Source organism: Acomys minous (genome assembly GCF_964271855.1).
Source record: "Acomys minous genome assembly, chromosome: 19".
NCBI classification, from domain to species: Eukaryota; Metazoa; Chordata; class Mammalia; order Rodentia; family Muridae; genus Acomys; species Acomys minous.
In genome coordinates, this window is record NC_140499.1 from 62,260,976 (window position 1) to 62,280,949 (window position 19,974).

Sequence of the window (19,974 nt, forward strand, 5' to 3'; positions counted from 1 at the left end):
TGTTTCAAAAAACAAAAGCAAAACAAACAAACAAACAAACAAACCCATAAATTAAAACAACAAAAAATCCTATAAAAACAAAATTTTCTCTTTATCTCCATCCTCCAAAAGCAAAGCAGATACCAGGCACAGAAGCCATGACTAGGCTACATGTATCTGTAACACCCTACACTTCCTTCCCTGCCAGCAGATGGGCAATGAGACGCTGCAAGCAGACCAGCTACACACAGGAAGGAACCTAGATCAAAGTCTCACTCTAATGAGCAGCCAATCATGTCTACTCGTTTTTCTCTACATTGTCGGTCTCATAGGGATAGAATTTAAGAAGGGGAGTCATGCCACAAAATTAATGCTACAAACACACTCATGCCAAACCTACTGTACACAGTCAGTTAGGAAAGCATCTAACTCCTCTCTTCAGTCCTCTTCCACTCTCAGTGCCATGCGTACTGCCATGTTCCCTCGCTGATACTTCAGTGACATCTTAGGGCCCCTGCCTTACTTCTCACGCAAACTCAGATCAGCCAATACATGCCCTTTGAGCATTCCCACTGTGAACAGAGCAAACAAGTCCTAGCAAAAGCTCCTCACTGGCACTATTCTTAGACACCTACGCCAGGCAAACAATGACAGTCATGTGTGGAGAGTTTGCATATCCTTACTGACCCACTTTCAAGTACCAGGTCTTTTTCCCATCTAGTAATACCCTACACAGACCACTGAGCAAGGGCCAAAGGGAACTTACCAGTGTTGTATCCATGAGACCCATATCCACTTGGCTGTTGGAAAGGAGTGGCCGAGGCATTCACACTGACATTCACACCATGCTGCTTGGAAGAGGTAGGAGCCACCTGAAGAACAAAAAGGACAGAAATGCAATGAAACAGGAACAGATGGCATCTGTGTCATTTTTCTTAAACCAAAGGCTGGACATCTAGGTAGTTACCTCTCCTAAGGTAGGCTGGCCACAGATTCAATAGTGAAATGTAAGCCTTACTGATTATGGTTGAAAGAGAAATGTCTCCCCATATGCTCACGTATTTGAGTATCTGGTCAACTGTTGCTCAAGGGACCTTTAGGAGGTGGCACCTTGCTGGAAGAAGCATGTCAGTGGGACAGGATTTGAGAGTCTGTAGCACTGCCCCACCTTCCTGATCTCCTGCGCCTGGCATCTCACCATTATAGGCTTTCCCTTCAAACTGTAAGCCAAAGTTCAACCTTTTCTCTTGTGCTTGCTTTTGCTCATGGTATTTTAAAGTAGCAACAGAAAAGTAACTTATACACTAATGTTTTCAGAATTGACCCAAGAAGTCAAGAGGTAGAGTGCTTTGGAAATAAAAGGAGACAAAGGTTGCAGGGAAGGAGGAGGCAGCAAAGATACACAGTATCATAGTCCTCTGTTGGCCAATTCTAAGATCAGACAATCCTTATTCTAATTAAAACCCCATACCCCTTCTTCCCAGGCCAGAAGTGGGCCACAGGTACAAGTTATATACAAGTCATCCTCTTTTATTATTAAGGAGTTATGTATCCGTGAAAGCAGCTAGGATGGTGTCCAGATCTGGGATCCATTACAACAAGAGCACAGCCAGTCAGCTACTCACAGGGAACACAGCAGGCCCATACTGGAAGGTGCTGGGGAGGCCCGGGACCCCTGTGTAGTATGGCAGGCTGGTGTAACTGTAGCCAGGAGGCAGCGCCGGGTTCAGGAATGTCTGCTGCGTGGTGTGGTGAGTCTGCGTCTGGTTCTGTTGGGGTTGGGCCAAGGTGGTGGCTGGGGCTGGGGAGGAGGCATCCCCACGGCCAAACTTGGTGAGGTCACCTATGACAAGAAGGGCTAGCTGTATACTATAATGTGCAACGAAGCTCCCAGAATGAAACCTCCCCATGTTCCTCTGCCAACTTGTTTTCTTTCATCTCCATCCCACCCTCTTTTCCTACCCACTGTTTCTCCAAAGCTTGAAGGACATCAATAGTTGAGGGAAGATGAGAAGACATTCATCAGTCATGAAAAAAACAAAAACAAAAACAACCCCCCCGCCCACAAAAATCCAAGGGCTAGCAAGGCATGAGACTGTTGCTGTAACAGGGTAAAGTGGTACAGGGCACACAGAAGGGCTATTCAAGTGTACTGCCTGGGAAAAGGTAGACTAGCCAAAAACACAAACAAAACAAACCCCACCAAGTCCAGCTCAGTACTGAGCTTGTGTTTAACATGATGCCTGGAATTAAGACAACAGAAAGTGATATATAAAAGAAAAAGATGTCACAGGCACATAGGTAACAGGGCTATGACTCTCCCAGCCTTGAATCATCACATCCATGCCAATAGCGTCTTTGGGGTGGGGGACCACAATTCTGACAGAATCTTAACCCTTGCTGCTCATCACATGTCTCCCTACAATCCCAATACATTTCCCTATAGTCAGCTCTATCCCAGTCCTACCAGAGTAAGGGTTGCTGGCCAGGCTACCATCCCTCCCAGTAAGTGGAGTGGTGGGTGTGGGAAACGGGATACTGTAGTAATCCTAGAACCAAAATAAAAAAAGCAGAGATTAAATTCCACTCATTCTCCAGCATGAAAACCACAAGGTGAGAGGAAGCAGGAGAATGCTGAGTACTGCAGTTTACCCAGTTACTGATTAAACAGGTTAGAGCTCCCATGAACACTGGCCTGGCCATGCGTCGAGTCAGACAAGGTCTATGGAGATGCTCACTGAAGTACACATTAAGGTCTATCTAAACCAACAAGTTTAATCTTATACAGATCCTCCCAGCTAATTTTGAGAAAGCAGCTTCTTTCTGCCAAAGTGTTTAAGAAGCTGAGTGTGGGGCCGAAGAGACTGACTCAATAGGTAAGAATGCTTGCTACTTTGATCTCCAGCATCCATGTAAAAAGGTGGGTATGATCATGGGCATGCTACTGTAACAGCAGTAAGGGTGGCATGTAAGTGGGTAGGCAGAGTGGGTAGCAGGATGCATTCAGTACCCTCCTCTGGCACCTGCGTGCACAAAACTGCATGGGAGGCAGAGGCAGGTGGATCTTGAGAGTTTAAGACGAACCTAATCTACAAAGCAAATTCTAGGCCAGCCAAGGCTGCATATTCCTAGCTATGTAGATTGGGTTCTGGGATTAAAGGCATGTGCCACCACATCCAGCCACCTGTCTCCGGAACGGAAACTGTGTGTGTCGTGTCGTGGTGCTCCCCACAATCACAGCATTTTAAGATTTGGAAGGCTGAAGCAGATAACCACCAAGGCCAGCCTAGCCTACACAGTGAGACTCTGTCTCTAAACAGCAAAGCTGGGTTTGTATCTACCTACTTGGAGGCACAACTCAAGTCTCAGGCCTTCCTAACATACAAAGGGAGTTCTACTCTAGCCTAAGCAATGTATCTGCCTAAAATGCAAGAGGCACTAGGTTTGATCCCTGGCACTAGAAAAGTTTAAGAATGGCCAGGCATTGTGGAACACACCTTTAATTGCAGCACTTAGGAGCTGAGACAGGCGGATCTCTGAGTTTAAGTCCAGCCTGGTCTCAAAATGGAGTTTCAAGAAAGCTAGGGAGAAAGAGAGAAACCCTGTCTCCAAAAGAAAAAACAAACAAAAACCACCACAAAGACCACCAACAACAAAAAAAAATCCTTACGACATTAAAAATATCCTGCCCATATGAATAAGCTCCCATTAATTCCAGTTACTCCTATAACACTGTCAAAATCACCTGGCCACAAGCTAAGAGTAAAGGCTTAAAGTGCACCAGTCTGGTGATTTGGGGAAACTTATTAGTAAACAAGATAAAAAGAGGAGAGACTAAGAAACTAAAAACCAAAACCAAACAAAAAAACTAACCAAGCAACCAAACAAAAATTAAGGAAAGCCATAGAGGTTGGATGCAGTGGTTTGTGCCTTTGATGCCAGAACTCAGTATATATAGCTTGGACTACAACAGTGAGACCCCCCAACTCAAACAAACACACATGGTAAGATATCTCCTCCTCCATTATTAAAAAGGGTAGGTATACCATATAGCAGTAGAGCACCTACCTAGCATTCATAAAGCCCTAGGTACAATCATTAGGGTCTAAAACAATAATAATAAAATAGAACAGGAAATTGATGTTGATAGAAAGCATGTTAATAGTTTTGTCAGTCCATTTGAGCTGCACCTATGTATAAAAATATATATACAAATACATTTTGCCACCCCAATTCAATTCCTAATATAAATACACATATATAAAGTATATGAGAAAAGAGGACAGACAGAAAGAGCTAAATGACTGAATGAACATTTAAGAATCTTTCCACCAACCTTAAAAAAAAAAAGGAATTAATGTAGCCCAAGCTGGTCTTGAAATCACTATGTAGCTGAGCGTGTTTTGAACTCTTGGTCTTCCTGCCTCCACTTCTCACATGCTGGGATTACAGCCATCAGCCACAACAGATTTTAACATTAATTTTATTGTTTTGTGAGGTGGTAATAATACACATCTTTCCCAGCACTGAGGATGCAGAAGCAGGTGGATTTCTGTGAGTTTGGGGCCAGCCTGGTCTACAGAGTGAGTTCCAGGACAGCCAGGGCTACACAGAGAAACCCTATCTCAATGTCCACGTCCACCCCAACCCCCAAGTTTAATGTTCTTTTTCCAAATTTCTATGCCACATAACTCACCAATGGAAATCTTGTCTGGAGCATCTGTAAATCATCATAACCATATACTTGTGGCTGCAAGACAGACATTTAACAACATTAATGGGAACTAGTCATGATGGTAGGAAAAGGCAATGTAATTCAAAAGAACATTAACCTTCATTGTTTGAACAAGGCAGATTATTTCCTTCCATTTTCTTAAAGTGGAAAATAATAAAGCACAAAGGGATTAAATGATTCATGAAAGGCCTTAAAGCATTCCTTCAGCTATATACTATCTATAAGGACTAGGCTGACATCAGGGCACCAGAAGAGAGTGGGTAGATTCAAGTACATGTACAATAGGCTTTAATGTATTGAATAGTCACTGTCTCTTGCAGACTTTAAAACCTGGGTTGAAGTTTATCTTTCCTGGAAGGACTCACATTTTACTGTAATTTCCACATATTTCTAGGTATAAAGTGTTAAAAGTTAAAAAGTATTCAATGTGGAAGCTAGAGCACTGGCTGCTCTTGCAGAGGACCTAGATCTGATTCCCAAGCATCCACAAGGTGGTAGACACCCATCTGTGTAACTCTCGTTCCAGGGAATCCAAGGCCCCCTTCCTGGCCTTCAGGGGAACCAAGTATAACATACTACACAAATAAGACACTCATACACATGAAATAAATCCCCCCTGCCACCCCCACTGTCCCGGGACAGGGACTCTCTGTGTAGCCTTGGCTGTCCTGGACTCGCTTTGTAGACCAGGCTGGCCTCAAACTCACAGCGAATCACCTGCCTCTGTCTCCCAAGTGCTGGGATTAAAGGTGCGTTCCACCACACCTGTCTTAACTTTTTTTTTTAAGTACTCAATGCAGGGCTGGAGAGAGACCTCAGTGATTAAGAGCACTTGTTGCACTTGCAGAGGATCTGAGATCAGTTCCCAGTGTCCACATAACAACTCAGTACTATTAAGTAACTCTAGTTCCAAGGGATGTGATGCTGTCCTTCTCACCACCATGGCTATCTACCTCCACATGGCGCACATACATAAACATAGCAAAAGGGACATACTCAGAGAAAAACAAGTAGACAATGTAAAAAAAAAAGAAAAAAAATTAAGTAGGAAGGGGGAGGTATTGAGAAGAAAGAAGTTCAAGAAATAATGAGAGTGAAAAAAGGTAATGGAGGAGGTTGGAGAGATGGCTCAGTGGTTAAGAGTGCCGCCTGCTCTTCCAGGGTCCTGAGTTCAATTTTCAACAACCACATGGTGGCTCACAACTATCTATAATGTAATCTGATGCTCCCTTCTGCAGATAAAGCACTCATATACAATACATAAATCTTTTTGTAAAAGGAGAGGGGGAATGGAAGGGTGGTATGATAATGTATTATACACATGAATGAAATTGCCAATTAATAAAAGTTATTAAAACAAAAACAAAAAAGCCAGGCCCTTTGCCATTAAACCTAACTCTCTGGAGACAGAGACAGATCTTTGAGAGTTCCAGACCAGCTACATAGTGAGACCCTAACTCAAAAGACAAAAATGTTTAAGAGCGCTGTTAGGATATTTCATCTGTCTACTATATCTAAACTTCTTCCCTGAAGTATAGGTAAAGACTAGGTAAATGGGTTTTTGTTTTTTGTCGTTCTAAGGTTCTTGCTGTGTAGTGCTAACTGGCCTACATAAGTACCTTGGGTGACCAGGCTGGCCTTGAACTCGGAGATCCACTTGTCTCTGCCTCCACAGTGTCTGGATTAAATGCACATGTTACCATACCTGGTCCAAAAATAAGTGTTTTTTTTTTTTTTTGTTTTCTCCCCCCTTTGATTTTTCGAGCTTAGGTTTCTCTGTGTAGCCTTGGCTGTCCTGGAACTCACTCTGTAGAACAGGCTGGCCTTGAACTCAAGATCTGCCTGCCTCTGCCTCCATAATATTGGAATTAAAGGCAGGCACCACCAACGCCCAGCCAAGTGGGGCTTCTTAAAATTTCTTTGTTTTGAAACAGGGTCTCACTTTGTAGCTCTGGCTGTCCTGGAATTTTCTCTGTAGACCAGTCTGAGCTCAAGCTCATAGAGTCACGCCTGTGTCTGCCTCTGCCTCACAAGTGCCAGGATTAAGGGTATTTGACAAAACACCCAGCAAAAATAGCTGTTTTTAAACTCAATTTTTATAAATATTTTACATTTTTAGTAGATGTTGAATAATTGAAGGTGACAGAAGACATGGCAGGTAAAATACTGCTACTGTCGGCCATTTATTTTCAGGTAGTTCTAAATAGGTCTAAGAAAGCAAAGATTCACAGTGATAGAGAAGCAATAGCACTATAGAAAATGACCAAGAAACTACATAGGCTGGCTTTTGATGTTCAAGATCCAGATCGTGTATTACACAGAACAAATACTCAGCAAAGGACCTTGTCTAAGTTTTGTCCTTCCTCTACAAAACTATTGCGTTTTCAAGGGTGGGGCCTAGGGCGGTATCTCAAAATTTAAGTGTACTGGCTGCTCTTCCAGAAGTCCCAGGTTTGATTCCCAGCACCCACATGGGGATGCCTACAATTGTGTGTAACCTGAGTTCCAGGGGATCCAATGCTGGCCTGCAAAGGCACTAGGGCACACTATGGTGTATATGACATGTGTGTAAACAAAATCACCAGATAAATAAAAAACAAACACACACATAAACCCTGTAACTTTTTTGACTAGTGATACAGCTTAGCAGGTAAGGTGCTTGCCAACCAACAATGCAAGCCTAACTGGAACATGAATAAAGGTGAAAAGGAGAGAAGGACTCCAGTTCCCTCTAATCTTACACACACACACAAATGTGGGTATAATTCATTTATTCTGCTTTAATTACTGTCTTCAATCTGAAGCCAGAGCTACAGAGGAGAGTGACACCATCTCACTCTGTAGAGAAGAGCCTTCAGTTCCACTTACCGGGTAGGCATGTAACAGCCCTGGAGCCATAATATATGGATTAGGCAACAATGGCGGGACTCCAGGAGGAAGGTTGGGAGGAGCTTTTCCTAGAAGAGAACATTTTTATGCTGTTATACGATTTATTATCACCTTCATCCCAGAGGAATGCCGCCCACTTAGGCAAAGCTACCTGAAGTCGTAGCAACGGAGCTTCGAGTTGAGGCAGTGACAGTAGAACTGCTGCCCAGGCTAAGGCCCAGGCTACTGCCACTATTCAGACTGGAGGAGACACTGACCACTGGGGGAGGTGCGGAGACAGTGCTGGCCGTGGTAGAGAAAGTGCTGGAGCAAGAATGGAGATTCGCCTCACTCTCCACACTTGTGTGCTTCAAAGGGGAACCGAGGCAGACAGAAACAAGGATTAGCAACAGGGCAGGAGAGAGAGGCAACTTATGATCTCGTGAAATCTAGAATTCATAAAGCCAACCAGGATTCCCTCTGCCAAAAAAAAAAAAAAATCTCTAGCTCCATGTATCTTACAGTTGCTCACTGACCACCATCACAACCCTGTTCAGAAAAAAAGCAAAGTAGGTGGGGACCAATCCCACAAGGACTAACAAAACTGGTTAGTAAGCTCAGAACTAAAGAGCGCACCACACTCCTCTTCTGCCCTCTGCTTCAGCAGCTCAGCTTCTAAGAACAGCTCATGAGCTGGAATAAAGTAACAGATTTGACTTTAAAACTGAATTTAAGGCAGGCAGTGGTGGCGCATGCCTTCAATCCCAGCACCTGGGAGGCAGAGGTAGGTGGATGGCTGTGAGTTCGAGGCCAGCCTGGTCTACAAAGTGAGTCCAGGACAGCCAAGGCTACACAGAAAAACCGTCTCAAAAAAAAAAAAAAAAGTTTTGGCAAGAGGCTCTTAAGAAACTTTTAGCCCTCCTAGCACTTCCTAGGCTCCTGCAACTTAACACCTCAGCTTAGTTCTTCACAAATGGAGTTACAAACTGTAAAATGATTCCTTGACCACGAGCTCTCATCTGAGCACCACTGTGATAAACATGTCCTGCTTCAAACGATCTTAAAGACAGTATTTCCCAGGCTAACTACAGAATACTTCTACCAGTTGTTTTGTTGCTAGCTTTTTCTTTTTTCCTTTTATAGTTCTAGGAATTTAATCCAGGGACCTAATGGATGTTAATGATGTAATTACTGCACTATACCTACATTTATTTGGAGACACAGCTTCACTGTGTAGCCCTGGCTGGCCTTGAACTCAGAGATCCGCCTACCTCTGCCTCCAAAGTGCTGGGATTAAAGGTGTGCACCACTACCGCCTGGTGAGTATACCTTCATTAAAAAGAAAAGTGTGTGTTGTTGTGCATTTAATGAGTACGTAAAGTCCCTACCTATGTTCTGTGAAAAGAAGACTGCTGAGACTTTTAGTTATATTCCATAAGTGCAAAACTTGTGGATTCTTTTGGCTTCTCAATATCCTTTCACTCTTTTTTCCTACAACCTCAGCTAAGTCATGAAAAAAATTTCAAGAACTCCCTACTGGGTGTGCCAGGTGTTTTAAAAATCCATGCCTGTAATGTCATCACTAGAGAGGCAGTGGCAAGGCATGAATTCAAGGTTAGCCTGGTTTACATAGAGTATGAGGCCATACAGGGCTACATAGCAAGGCCCTGACTCAAGGGGGGTGGCGGGGGAGAATCAATCAATGAAACAAAAGGACTACAGAACTTGGGACAGTCTTAAGGTTAAAACATTAAGACTGGGGCTGGAGAGGTGGCTCAGTGGGTAAGAGCACTGCCTGCTCTTCAAAAGGACCCGGGTTCATTTCCCAGCAAACACACGGCAGCTCACAACTGTCTGTAACTCCAAGATCTGACACCTTCACACCAAAGCACATAGATTTAAAAAATAATAATAAAAAACTTAAGACCAAGAACCACACCTCCTCTCAAGCATTACACTTACCAAAAGAGTGGATGTTGAAGTACGCCCCGAAGATGCTGATGAAGAAAGGGTATTCTGCTGTGTAGATAGAGCACTGGAAGAAGAAAAAGTTGCCATTCACACATGACTACCTGACCTGGAGCTCCAATTAAGAATCACAGGAAGGCCAGGCAGTGTTGGCGCACCCCTTTAATTACAGCACTTGGGAGACAGAGGCAGGTGGGCTTCTCTGAGTTCATCAAGGGCAACCTAGTCTACAGAGTAAGTTCCAGGACAGACAAGGCTACATACAGAATAGCGTTGTCTGGAAAAGACAAAACAATAAAAAAAACCCAAGATGTACTTCTCATCCCAAATCACCTGCTGTGTTGTGTGGTGGTGGTATTTGGAATCTCCTCATTGTGGCTCAAGCCACTTAAGGAGGATGAATGCTGATTGGCTGTTGTCAGTAAGGAAGCTGCAGGTACTGTTTCATTGAGAGAGGGTATACTAGATGTGGAAGGTGAGTCAGATTTCACTGCAGAGCCTGTAGCACCTGTAAATAGAAAAAGATTTACCTTCATCAGAAAAAAGGGATGTCTATGAGTAAAGAAAAACAACAGTCCTCAACTACTCAAAAAACAAACAAACAAAGGGGGGGGAAAAAAGAGGGAGACAGAGTCAATATGATGAGTTCAACTCTTTTTTAAATTTTAGGCAAGTTGACAACACAAACTTTATTTGGCCAGTGAAGGAAATAAATGGAATTACCGTTTTTAAGAGAGAAAAACAAGCTAGGTGGTGCCCACCTTTAATCCCAGCACTTGGGAGGCAGAGGCAGGTGGGTCGCTGTGAGTTCGAGGGCAGCCTGGTCTACAAAGCGAGTCCAGGACAGTCAAGGATACTGAGAGTCCCTGTCTCAAAAAACCAAGAGAGGAAAAACAAAAATTAAAAACCCAAAAGTCTAAGCAAAAACTCTGGATTGTGGAGACAACTCAGTGTTGGAGTGCTTGCTTATCATAAATCAGGCCCTGGGGTCCATTCCTAGCACCACATAAACCACCTGATTCCAATATCCCAGTAGAGAATGAGAGAGAAGACTCCTCAAAGTTGTTCTCTGACATCCATGAATGCTGTGGCACTCACAAGACACTCAAAAATAATGAAATTAAACCTAGATTTCTAAACACTCTAAAACAGAGAACTCATGCCTATACTCTAGCCCATGGGAGGCTAATACAAAATAACCAAAATGATTTTGACATAAGCTTGGCTACAGAGTGAAAGTGTGTTCAGAGCAAAAGCTGTTCTTCCAGAGGATGTGGGTTTGATTCCAGCATACACATGGTATGTGTGTTTCAATTTCAGAGTATCTGGCACCGTCACACAGACATACATGTAGGCAAAGCATCGATGTACATTAATATTAAAAAAAAAAAAAAAAAAAAAGATAACGGGGCTAGAGAGATAGCTCAGCAATTAAGAACACTCAATTCTTACAGAGGACCCAAGTTCTATTTCCAATAACTCATACGGCATCTGCAACCATTTCCAGGTCATCTAACACCCTCTTTTGACCTTCACAGGCACCAGGAGTGTACTTGGTGCACAGACACTAACACACATGTAAAACAAAACACCTAAAAAGACAGAGAAATTGAAAGCTGACTATGGTGACACATTCACTGACTATGATTCCAGTACTTGTAATGCTGAATTAAAAGTATTCAAGGCCAGTCTGTGTCACAACAAGACTCTTTATAAATTAATAGCCCTAAGTTAACAAGGCTGCTCTTCCTAATGACTCAGGTTGAATTACTAGTACCCACTTGGCAGGTTATAGCTGTCTGCTACAGCAGTTCCAGGGCATCCAATATTCTCTTCCGGCACCTTCCAATACCAGGTACACAGGTGGGACAGATTGGTACACGTATCAACACAAAAACACATACAAATACAAGCTGAGTGTAATGGCACATCTTTAATCCCACACTTGGGAAGCAAAAGTAGTAGCTATCTCTTGTGGATTTTAGGTCAACTTGGTTTACATAGCAACCCTACTAACAATAAGAAAAGGCCTGGAAAACACTTACCTTCAGCAGATTGCGTGGTCTGTAGCTGCGTGGCCTGCACAGAACTGAAACCATTCTGGAGCAAAAAAATGAGGGAGAACAGACAAACTTGTAAGACAGATGTTATAAGTCACTTAATTTAATGTTGGTCAAATGTATTTTAGGGAAACTGGAAAGATGGCTGTATGCATTGCCCTTGAATAGGACCTGAGTTCAGTCCCCAGCATACATAACTGGAGAACCCACAACCACCTGTAACTCCAGCTCCAAGGAGTCTAATGGCTCTGGCTTCCTAGGGGACCAGAACTCACAAGCACATGGACACTGTCCCCGTCTAATCTGAAATAAAACAGCTCTTAAGACCTATCATACTCCACACCGTCTTTGATATATGTTATCCTTTTTACCAGAGTAAGGTAGATTTCCTAATATACATGCACCCTGAAGTCTAGCAATCAGATCTTCCCTTAGAAAAGGACAGGTATTTGAGACAGTTTTTGCTATAACCAACAAATTTTTATTGCAAAGAAAAGTGTTCCAGCTCTTGAGTCTCCTTCACATTTGCTTAAAAAAAAAACTTTTAGTTTACCAATCATAAAAATGTGCTCTGTTAGCATCTCAGTCAGTAATTCCAAGACTGTAGCACAATTTCCAGAAAACTGGATCAATAATATTCAAGGGACTTTTACCTACTACTCTGATAACCAAGACCCAGGGAATTACGACGCTACTACCTTAGCCTGAGTCAGGTCCTTCTGGGGTGATGAAGAGATGGAGCTGGGGTACCGCCGTGTCTGTGTGGATCTCTGCTCATATAGAGGGCCCTGAGCATTATTTTGGGAGGTATAAGTTGTCGACTGAATCGGGCCACTCTGATAACCAGATTCTTGACTCTGGTTAGATGAAACTGTAGATGAAGACTCACTGTGGAAAATGAAAAGAAAAATCTTAGGAAATAGCAGAGATCTTCTATTGGAAAAAAATTTTTTCAATTAAGAAGAATCTTAAGACAGGCAAGAGGACAAAATGTGCAAAATAAGGGCCTCGGGGCGCGGGAGCCCACACTCACTTGCCCTCCTACAATCAGCAATCTTTGGATCAATCTCATTTTAGGAAATTTTAAGTTCTAGGATCTCATGACTTATCAAAGATTACTGGTAGAATTTTCAAAGGAGGAAAAAAAAATTTTTTTTATTATAGTTAAAAGTGATTCTTAGTTGGGTAATGGTGGCACACATGTTTAATCCCAGCAATCGGGAGGCAGAGATAGGCAGATCTCTGAATTTGAGGCTAGCCTGATCTACAGAGTGAGGTTTAGGACAGCCTGAGTTACATAGTGAAATCCTGTCTTGGAGAAAAAAAATTTCTTAGTTTTATAAGCACCATGTTTGTTTTGTTCTCATGCATGCCTCTGTGTCATGTGCATCCTGAAACTGGGGTTGTAGGTGGTTGTCAACCAACATGTAGGTGCTGAAAATCGGGTCCTCTACATGATCAGGTGAACTTGATCACTCAGTAAGTCTCCCCCCGGGCCCTCCCCCCCCAACCTTTTTTCCCAGGGCAGATTGTCACTAGGTTACCCTGGCTGGCTTTGAACTTACAGATGCCTCCTGATTGCTGAAACTAAATGAGTGAACCACCATGACCAACTTGTCTTTTTTCAAAGTTTCTTCTTAAAAACAAATACAAACAAAAGGAGAGAAGGTTTAACTGAAATGTTTTTATTCTGACAGCAGATCTCACTGGCTCCTGTAACAGCACCTGCCCTCGTCTCACATATTTCCCCTACGTCCTCCTTATGAACCACAACTGTCCCCTAGAATTTTTAAAAATAAAATAAAATTTATGACTCAACTGATCTAATCTCGATTACCACCAGATATTTGTGTTTTTCAATTAAGGAGAAACTGTTTGTTCCTCTCAAATTCCTCAGAGACTTTCTTTGTGTAACATGGCTTTCCTTGATTACTATCAGAAGACAGAAAAGGCTCTTTTTGCTTCCTTTTATGGTTATTTATCATTTTTTAAAATTGCTGCCTCTTGAGTTCACATTTTTACTTTTCACAGATATAGTTCCATACCGAAGGCCTGAAATAAAGCTCTTTCACTGCAGCAGATGCAAAGGTAATGTTAGAGGTGCTGTATCGTATCATTCAGGAACAAAGGTTGGGGAGCTAGAAGACGGCTCAGTTAGATGTGCAACAACGAAAGCTTGATACTGAGCACCTGCACCTACACAGCAGCTGGGAGGAAGACACGCATCACCTCGCTACACTGAGGAGAGTGCAGACGAGCGGTTTCCTAGAGCTTACTGGCCAGCCAAACTGGTCTAGTGAGCCCTAGTTTCAGTGAGAGATCCTAATTCAGAAACTAAAGTGGAGAGTGACTGAGAAAGACAACTCATACTGACTACTGGCTTCCACATGCACATGTGTCTACACATGCATACATGTATCCATAAAATAACTAAGCTAAGCTGGGCACAGTGGCACATGCCTGTAATCCCAGCACTTGGGGAGGCTGAGGCAGGTGGATCTCTGTGAGTTTGAGGCTAGCCTGGTCTACAATAACAAAGGCGACACAGAGAAGCCCTGTCACAAAAACCAAACAAAAACCCAAAACAACAAAAAAGAAAACACCTAAGCTTGAATATTCTATTAGTACCCAAGTGATATTTATCTAAATGTTTAATGTCACAGATAATCGTAGTGACAATGCATTTCTTTAAAAGCACACAACAAAATGCTATGATTGACTTGTATCCAGTCAAAAAGATATGACCTCTCCAGAGGTGAAGAAATAAGCACAAAACTAAGCTACCAAAAGGTCTTCTGGGTGATGATTCCTCTACCTGGCCGTGCTGGTATACAGGCTACTAGGAGCCTGGCTTGAAGAGGCGCTCGTGGTGGGGGTGGACTCATAATCAGAAAGGACAGGCTCTGACCCAAACTGCAATGCCCCAAACTGCAGATTTAGCCCTGAGATATCTGCTGAGCCAGGCATCTCCACAGCCAGAGCAGGAATCTATGAAGAAAGGTGGTTAAAAAAAAAAAGGTAATTGTTTAACACAATCTTTTTGTAGAATAAAAAATTATTCCTTTCAACTTTAATTATACCCTTAGAATATCTATCCTTAAGCCTTATAACTTCCCTGCCTTAAAATAACTTCATGAAAAGCTAAGTACCTTAGACGTTAAGGAGGTTTTCTTCCTTTGCTGTTTCAGTTTCTGCTGAGCTGGCTGAGGGCTGGAGGATTGGTTGTCTGATGACCCCGGAGACATCTGTGGAGCCGAGGTGGATTTGCTTGGCAGAGGAGAAGAGGGGGGGGGAGGTGCAGCTGTTGAGGTAGCCACTGCAGGTGGCTTCTCCTGAAGGAACACCTCCATCATGGTTGAAGATGGGGTGAATGCCTGGCGCTTTGTAAAAGGACTGTGCACTGTTGAATCATTTGTATTCTTCAAATCTACAAGAAGAAACACAGTATGTGTGAGCCAGTTATATTTAGTTCCAAGGAAATATTATTGTCCTATACTAATACTAGGGATAAGACATTCAAGATTCTGTGGGTAGCCTGGAGAGGTGGCTCACGCCTTTAATCCCAGCATTCGGGAGGCAGAGGCAGACAGGTGGCTGTGAGTTCCAGGCCAGCCTGGTCTGCAAAGTGAGTCCAGGACAACCAAGGCTACACAGAGAAACCCTGTCTCAAAAAAGCCAAAAAAAGATTCTTGCCACTTGAATTATTTGTTCACTTAACATAAGCTAGAGTTATCTAGCATAAGTTGAAAAAATGTCTCCACTAAACTCACTGTTGGCAAATATTGAGAGCACTTTGATAAAAACACACAAAAATGTATTTTATGCACAGATGTTTGTCCGAATGTATGTATGCAGTATATACCTTCTGAGCCCATGGGCTGCAAGTGTCTTATTATTGTGAGCCATCGTGTGGGTGCTCACACTGAACCCAGAGTTTGAAAGAACAGCCACAGCCGGGCACACAGCTGTAATTTCAGCACTCAGGAGGCAGAGGCAGGTCTGGTCTACAAAGCAAGTCCAGGGCAGTCAGAGCTACAGAGAATCCTATCTCGAATCTACCCGCCCCCCTCAATCTTTCTTTCCTTTATTATGGAGACAGTCTCAGTGGCTGTCCCAGATAAAATCCCCAGTGTAGACAGACCATGCTGTCCTACTCTTGAACTTACAGAGACACATTGCTTCTGTGTCAGAATGCTGGCATTAAAGGTATACATCACACCTGCCCACCATTTTCTTGATTAATAACTGATATGAGAGGGCTGTATAAGAAAATAGACTAAACTAAAGAGAGCAAACCAGTAAGCAGCATTCCCCCATGATCTCTGTTTTAGTTTCAGCTTCCAAGTTTCTACCTTGGCTTCTCTCAGTAACTAGACTATAATCAGGACATGGAAGCCAAGAAAACTGTTTCTGACCCAACTTATAGCAACAGGAACTCACTAAGACACAACTGTCTCAAAAAAACAGAAACCAACAATAAAAACCAAACACCCCCAAAAAATGGAAAAAAGAAAAATCAGTTTCATTGGCCTGCCTGTGTATTTACATAAGGCAGACATTTACAAACCATTCAAGTTTAAAGTATAAAACTCTAAGATGGCCTAGGCCATTGAGTCCAAAGGAAATTATTACTTTTAAAACTGAAGTTAAATGGAAGAATTTAGGGCTAGGTAAGTCAGTAAAGTGCTAAGTAAGTATATGAGCCTGAGTCTGATTCCCAGTGTACAGCGTCCCGGGCCTGTAAACCTAATGCTGGGGAAGCAGTCCAGGAGGGCCCTGAGGACTGCTGGCTGTTCAGCTGAAGGAAGAGCCAAGAGACCATCTGAACAAGGAAAAGGGTCTTGATGGTGCCTGCCTTTAATGCCAGCAGCACTGAGAAGGCAGAGAAAGCTGACTTCTGTGAAGTGGAGGCCAGCCTGGTCTACACAGGAAGTTCTAGATCAGCCAGAGCACCACTTAACAAAAACACAACATCTCAAGAGAATTCTCCCAAAATTCCAGGTCAATAAAGAAACAGAACTAAAGCTCAATGATATACAGCATCAACTTTTTATTACTGTGTGACTTTCTGAACCCAGACTGTATTGTGCAGTCCTCTGCTACGGTCTAGACAATCAATGTCTTATGTGTAAAAACACTGACGTCATCCTCTTACCATACTGCACCAGTGATGGCGACTGTGTGGTTGAGCCCATATCCCAGGAGGAGGTGGTGGTGCTTCCAGACTGAGAGTGCTGAGCTGCCAGCTGAGCAAGAGCCTGTGCAGTCTTGAATTGCTCCAGGAACTGGGAGCCTGTTGTACTGCCACCTTTAGCCTCCCCAACATCACCAAATCCTTTCCCCAACATGCTCACCTGCAGATCAACAGAGTACAAAAGGTTATAGCTACTAACCTTGCTTGGTTTACTCACAAAGATATACCAAAAGCCCACATAATAAAGAATGCTACTCAAATAAAGAATGTTATCAAGCAAAGAAAGATGCCTATAGTCCCAGGTAGTAAAGAGGAGTTTAAGATTAGCCTTGTACCAGACCAAGTATACTGCAATATTATGAGCATACATTTTAGTCACAAACTAATATTCAAAATCTGAGTGTCTTTTTAGAAAAATTCCTTTCTGAAATAGGAATAAATACAGCACATACCATAAAGTTGTAGGAAATTTATTTTTACTGAATATAGTATACATGGTACACATTAAGCAATTTTTAAAAAGCATGATATTCCTAATATGTAAAATTTTAATATTTCATGTGTCAATTATGAAATAAATTTAAGGACAAGTATGCTGGTATGTCTGAAATCGCAGTACTCAGAAACTTGACGCAGAAAGATCACAATTCAAGGCTAGCACGGACTACATGGTGAGACCCCATCTCAAAGAATAAACAAAACAACAAATTTAAGCACTTAGGAGGCAAGAGGAGAATGAGCTTGTAGCCAATGTGAGATCACATAAACAATGAATAAGAGCCATTAAAAACTATCATCACGGGGCTGGAGAGATGGCTCAGTGGTTAAGAACACTGGCTGTTCTTCCGGAGGTCCTGGGTTGAATTCCTAGCAACCACATGGTGGCTCACATGTGCATGAAGACAATGTACTCTTCTATATAAAATAAATCTTAAAAAACAACAACAAAACCAAACTATCACAATTCTTTCCATAGGGATAAACCTCTATGTGGAGAATGTTCCAAATTTTCACGTTTTCAAAGCAATCAGTACTGTATGTATGGCCAGGTGTGATGGTGCAAGCCTTTAATCCCTGGAGGCAGAGGCAATGTGAGTTCAAGGCCAGCCTGGTCTACAAAGAGAATCCACGCCAGCCAAGGGCTACACAGAGAAACCTTGTCTCAAAAAATGAAAACAAACAAACCAAAACCAAAAGTAAAACACTGTACATATGCTGTCATTTTAGTCAAAGAAGTTTCTTGCACTGTGGAGTGGTAAAAAAGACCTGTTAGTAGAAGAGGGACCAGTTAAAAAAGGGAAGGAGCCAGGAAGAGGGGTGAGGATGGCCTCTCCCCACACAGCTTTGATCTCAGCACCCAGAGACACCAAGGGCCAGCATGGTCTATATAGTGCACTTGAGAGGCAAAGGCAGGCAAATCTCTGTGAGTTCAAGACCAGCCTGATCTAAATAGTAAGTCCCAGGACAGCCAAGGCTACACAGAGAAACCCTGTCTTAAAGAAAACAAAACAAAACCACCCAAAAATCAGTTTACATTAAACAATTCAAACAAAACAGAACTAACCAACTGAAAACTCGTTTGAATGTGAATAACCAGCAGAAACAAAGGAGTTATAGGGCAATCCCAAAGTTTACACTAGACAGTAAGTCCACATGACTTGGACTATTTTGGGTATAATGAATGCATGTTAACATAACAATTTATTCTTAATAATTCTCTCCAATCCCCATGGCAAAGCAAATGAACCATTGAGAGAACCCTCTAAGATGACAAGCCAAAATAAATCTCGCCTCCAGTTAGGTTTTCCAGGTATTTTCTAAAAGCAAAATCAAGTAACTAATAGACAAGGAAAGACTTTTTCTTCTCCACTTCATTCTGTTCTCAAGATAGTGCAAATAAAAATCTCAGAAGTTGGGCTAATATGGCTCCCCTGGTACAGTGCTTACCATGATGATCTGGGTTTGGCTCCCAGGACTCTCTCTCTCTCTCTTTTTTTTTTTTTTTAATTTATTTCATTTTAATTTGTGTTCGTTGGTGTGGAGGTGTCAGATCTTGGAATTACAGACAGTTGTGAGCTGCCATGTGGGTGCTGGGAATTGAACCCGGGTCCTTTGGAAGAGCAGGCAGTCAGTGTTCTTAACCACAGAGCCATCTCACCAGCCCCAATTAATGATGCCATAAATTGTTCTTTTAGTCCCACATGTGCTCGCATAGATGCGAGCAGTAAGTGTGCACATATAATCTCCCAAACAATAAATAAATGTTTAATTTAGAAAACCTCAAGTCTATTAGAAAGTAAGAAACTGTGACAAAGAGATAGCCTCACACAATTATTATCAAGTTATTCTATAAAATAGTTATTTTTATTTATGTGCATCAGTTTCTATGTTAAGTAAATGCCATCTGTGTGGGTGACCAAAGAAGCTAAGAGAGAGCGTCTGAACCTTTGGAGCTGGAGTTACGGGCAGTTGTGAATTGCTTATTGTTGGTGCTGGGACCTGAATTCTGGTTCCTGTGAAAAAGCAGCAAGCACTCAATTGCTAAGCTATCCTTCTAGCCCTCAATCAAACATTCTTAAGTACAAAGCACTAAAGACACAGAAAAAATGTCAGGCATGTACCATATCAGTAATTACCAGCAGGATTTAAAATGAAGTTTAAGACCAGGCTGGTGTGTGTGTGTGTGTTTGTGCGCGCTCGCGGGCACTTACACATGTGAGTTTGTGCATGCATGTGTGCGCGCACGCGTGTGTATACTATCCAGGAAAAAAGGAGTAAAAAGAAGTATGTGTGTGTGTGTAGACCTAACTTAAAAACAAAAAGCCCCACAGAGGCAAAGGCTCCAGTCCCAAGGGACCCAACACTCTAGATTCTAGCTTCCCTGGGTGTCAGTAAACCATCAACAGTAGCATAGACATGTGCCTACGATACAAGCACTGCTGAATTTTAAGGAAAATTGAACCTTTAATATATATTCAGAAAATTAATGAAGAGGCTAGGTCAAATGCACACTTGTCAAGCATGCACAAACACTGCATTTTGTCCACAGAACCATACAAACAGGCTGTGTTGGCACATGCCTAAGATCCCAATGCCTAGGAAGTAATCCTCTACTGTAAAAAGCATCTAAGCCAGACTGAGATGCTTAAGACCCCGTCACAATAAATAAG

General features: G+C 42.5%; 1 protein-coding gene across 32 annotated transcripts in view; it reads right to left on the bottom strand.

Annotated features, from left to right (window-relative positions):
- UBAP2L (ubiquitin associated protein 2 like) overlaps positions 1–19,974 on the bottom strand; it is a 59,020-nt gene that overhangs the window by 7,932 nt on the left and 31,114 nt on the right. For all 32 annotated transcript variants that reach the window (XM_084769898.1, XM_084769894.1, XM_084769897.1 and 29 more), the window contains 13 exons: positions 16,766–16,964; positions 14,760–15,037; positions 14,426–14,598; positions 12,309–12,498; positions 11,596–11,650; positions 9,884–10,058; positions 9,545–9,617; positions 7,755–7,950; positions 7,583–7,671; positions 4,676–4,729; positions 2,447–2,528; positions 1,605–1,822; positions 746–851 (listed from right to left, as the gene is read on the bottom strand). In XM_084769898.1, the coding sequence (XP_084626024.1) occupies positions 746–851; positions 1,605–1,822; positions 2,447–2,528; positions 4,676–4,729; positions 7,583–7,671; positions 7,755–7,950; positions 9,545–9,617; positions 9,884–10,058; positions 11,596–11,650; positions 12,309–12,498; positions 14,426–14,598; positions 14,760–15,037; positions 16,766–16,964 (1,888 nt within the window). The remainder of the gene's footprint in view (positions 1–745; positions 852–1,604; positions 1,823–2,446; positions 2,529–4,675; positions 4,730–7,582; positions 7,672–7,754; positions 7,951–9,544; positions 9,618–9,883; positions 10,059–11,595; positions 11,651–12,308; positions 12,499–14,425; positions 14,599–14,759; positions 15,038–16,765; positions 16,965–19,974) is intronic.